Here is a 3,228-nt window from a genome sequence, read left to right as displayed (position 1 = left end):
GTGCGAGTATAAGGAATATATTTATGATAGACCATCCATTTATTTGATACATTAGGATACTAAATAATTTCTAATTCGAATGATTATTTTCTAGAGATGATCTTCATCAAAGATTAAAAAATTACAAGGTTTCGTTTTATACTGTAAAAATACATTATTCGTAAAGGGGAAATATATATCCATTCCCCATGGAAGATGCAAGAATATTACCCTACTTAATTAGTGTAATCCAGGAAAATGTGGAAATTTAAACAAAAAGAGTTTTGAGTCCCTAATGAACGGATTGTTGGGTGTTATTTGATGTCAAATTTCAGCTTAAATTGAGTACCCACCAGGATAATAAGAGGCCCAAAGCACAATCCCGCTCAAGTCTTGTTGGAGTTTGGAAATCAGGCCTATACCATACCTAAACAATGCCATTCTTTTCTGGCCAGGAAACACAGTCCTGATTAAAATGAACGATAGTGCGGGGTGGCTTAAATTCTCAACTTTTATCATACAAAAGGGATGATATGTGACTGTTCTATCACCAGGGACAACATAGGTGGGTTGTGCCAACTTTTTATAGCAAGAAAACTCATGAAAGAACCTAACAACGGAATCAAAGGGGATCAAAAGCAAAAGCATAAATTGGAATCCATAGTTTTTGGTCTATCTGTGTGTGTGTATCACACTCTTCTCAAGTCAATCGTAAAAAAAATTTCGAGCATTCTCTAGGGAAATAAATCAGAGTTGTAACCACGAATCATTAATTGAAGTGCAACTGTTGGAAAAGATAAACAGCACATAGAAAAGCGATGATAGTAACATCGTTCAACAGCGAGGAATCATTCCTTTGACCTGCACTGCATGGTATGCTGCTTCCACTGTAGCAACCTTTCTTTTGATGGATCCCTTCACCGCGATTTTCCAGTACAAATGTGGAGTTTGTCTTCCCACTGCTGAAGAGAACACACCAAAAAAATGGCCCTTTGTGAGCCCGAACCATGCCTACTCCCACCTCAGTATGTGATTTATTTCTCAGAATTGATAAAGCCTTGCTGTCTCGAACAAGAACATGTTCAAACGCCAGTGAGGGCTCGAGATACTTGGATTGACAACCCACAATGTGGGCAGTTATGGTGTCGAAAGTGGGTAGTTCCACACCACAGTTGGGGGCAAAAACTTCGGTGAAGTCATCTTCAGACGGTTTGCAGTTCACGGTATTGTTGCTAGTGCAGTTTCCCTTGCATAACTCAGCATATTGCAAGGCAATGCACCCGAGTCCTGAACTGTCGTTTAGTTTTGGAAGTTTGTGAGCTGTTCGATTGTTGTTGATAATGTCAACAAGATCATTTGCAGGGTTTCCTGAGGGACAAACCGCACTCAATGTCACAAATCAACATATGTTGCCATACAAAATACAATAAACGACACGCTTTAACAAATATGTATTTCTATCTTATGTAATCATGGAATTAAAAATCGATAAAAATCGTTTACACTCAACAAAATGGTGAAGAGTGGAATGGTAATGTTTTAACTCAATCCATATGCATTAATCTTGATAGTTTGGGAATTAAATACCGGCAGGGACAAGGTCACCAATGATGCTATTCTTTCCTACTCTCACCAAGTAGTCCTGCAAGTTAATATTTCACTTCAACTTCAACTTTTCAAATTGTAAAGCCAAAGACCAGTGTGGTGCTAAGGGTCCTACTGTAAGAACCAAGTTATGAAACATCATAAGGACCAACTCGTGTTCATCACATGTAGAGACCGGAATTTCATGATTGGTATAACCATTCATTCGGACTTCTCCCTAGTTCGGTTGGGATTCTTGTCAGTGGTCACTCTGCATTTTGTTAATAATCATAACAGGGGGAAGGAAACACCGAGAGTACCTTGACGAACAACGTTAAGATTGTGGCGGATGAAATGCTTTTGACATTTTTGAATGACGGATTACTATTCGAGAAGTGGAAAGTGAATAAATGCTAGGTCGCTGAGATAAGAAATGCAATTTAATCCTCTAACTTGTAGAACAATAAACTCTTTACTGATGAGTGGCTGCTGCGCATTTCTTATTCAGCACTGGACCTTCTAATTAACCCATCATCAGTGGACAAAGTGCACAAAACAATCTAATAATTATTAGAATGTGAGTATCCAACTACTTTAAATTCCCGTTTTGGGAATCACACTCTAAACCCGCCCCCTCGCGTGTGCGGTTACTTAAGTCAGACACGGGGACAACACTCAGAAACAGTACAAGCAAAAGTACTGATAGAAAATATCAGAAACAGAAGCTCTAATTGAGACAGAGAAAAATAGAAGAAATACAAGACAAATGCAGTAAATATATTGCAATGTGCTACATCAAAGTTGAGTTTGGAGAACAAGCTATAATTTTGGAGGAAATGTATATGCATAGTTCCTAGAAAAAGTAAAAGCTCAAACAAGTTGGAATTTTAGAGGAAAGATAAAAAAAGAATCAGAAAAGTTGAGATTATATTGTACCATGGCTTTTGGAGCAAACAAGAGCTGCTGGTAGCAGATGAGTGAAGATTATGAGCCACCCCCAGCAACAAAGCTGCTGCTTCTTCACCATAATCTCACCTGTGAGAAAAAATGGGGGTTTTGCTTTACTCAGAAAGCTGAGTAGAAAAATATAAACTAAGAAAAAGAAGAGAGAGAGAGAGGAAAGTAGAGAATAATATGAATAGGGTATTGATTACTTTTTCATGAAAAATACAGGAGAGATGTGTTTGGTTGGTGGGAAAATGCAGGAATAGGAGTGGGAAAGCAGAGGGATTTTCCAGGAGGAGAGGAAAAGGGAAAAACGTGTGGGGTGGAAAGTGCTTGAATACTGATGAAGCATTGCAGAGTTTACGGACAAAAAGACGACTGGTGGTGGACCCTTGTAGCCGTTGTGTGTTCTGTGCATGGATTTCTTTTGCATAAGAAAATGCCGAGGATTTGAAAAATTGGAACTGGGTGGGGCCTAATTTTGGGGATTAGTGAAGGGGTGAGAGGGTTTTTGGGCCAAGTGATCACGTCATCCCTCGACCCAATTAGGTGACCACTCGGATCCGGCCCGACGTTATTCTGAGACTGACCTAATTCGGTAGACCGACCTGGTGGCTGCCGAGCCCAAAGAGATGATGCTGAACCCCCAATGTGAAGATTCTCGAATCAATTTGGAGATTGTCGACCTGACACTATAACCTCTGAATTTGAATAACAACT

General features: G+C 39.4%; 1 protein-coding gene across 1 annotated transcript; it reads right to left on the bottom strand.

Moving 5' to 3' along the window:
- Positions 1-691: 691 nt before the first annotated feature.
- Positions 692-2,856, bottom strand: LOC114826000 (uncharacterized). Its single transcript, XM_029105511.2, has 3 exons — positions 2,718-2,856; positions 2,500-2,598; positions 692-1,347 (listed from the first exon to the last, which is right to left on the bottom strand). The coding sequence occupies exons 2-3, from the start codon at positions 2,588-2,590 to the stop codon at positions 749-751; spliced, it is 690 nt and encodes a 229-aa protein (XP_028961344.2). The 5' UTR covers positions 2,591-2,598; positions 2,718-2,856; the 3' UTR covers positions 692-748.
- Between the last annotated feature and the right edge of the window lie 372 nt (positions 2,857-3,228).

Source organism: Malus domestica, chromosome 07 (assembly GCF_042453785.1).
Source record: "Malus domestica chromosome 07, GDT2T_hap1".
Classification (NCBI taxonomy): Eukaryota; Viridiplantae; Streptophyta; class Magnoliopsida; order Rosales; family Rosaceae; genus Malus; species Malus domestica.
The sequence above is the reverse complement of the archived record's forward strand: the minus strand, read 5'-3'. Positions and strand labels throughout refer to the sequence as shown.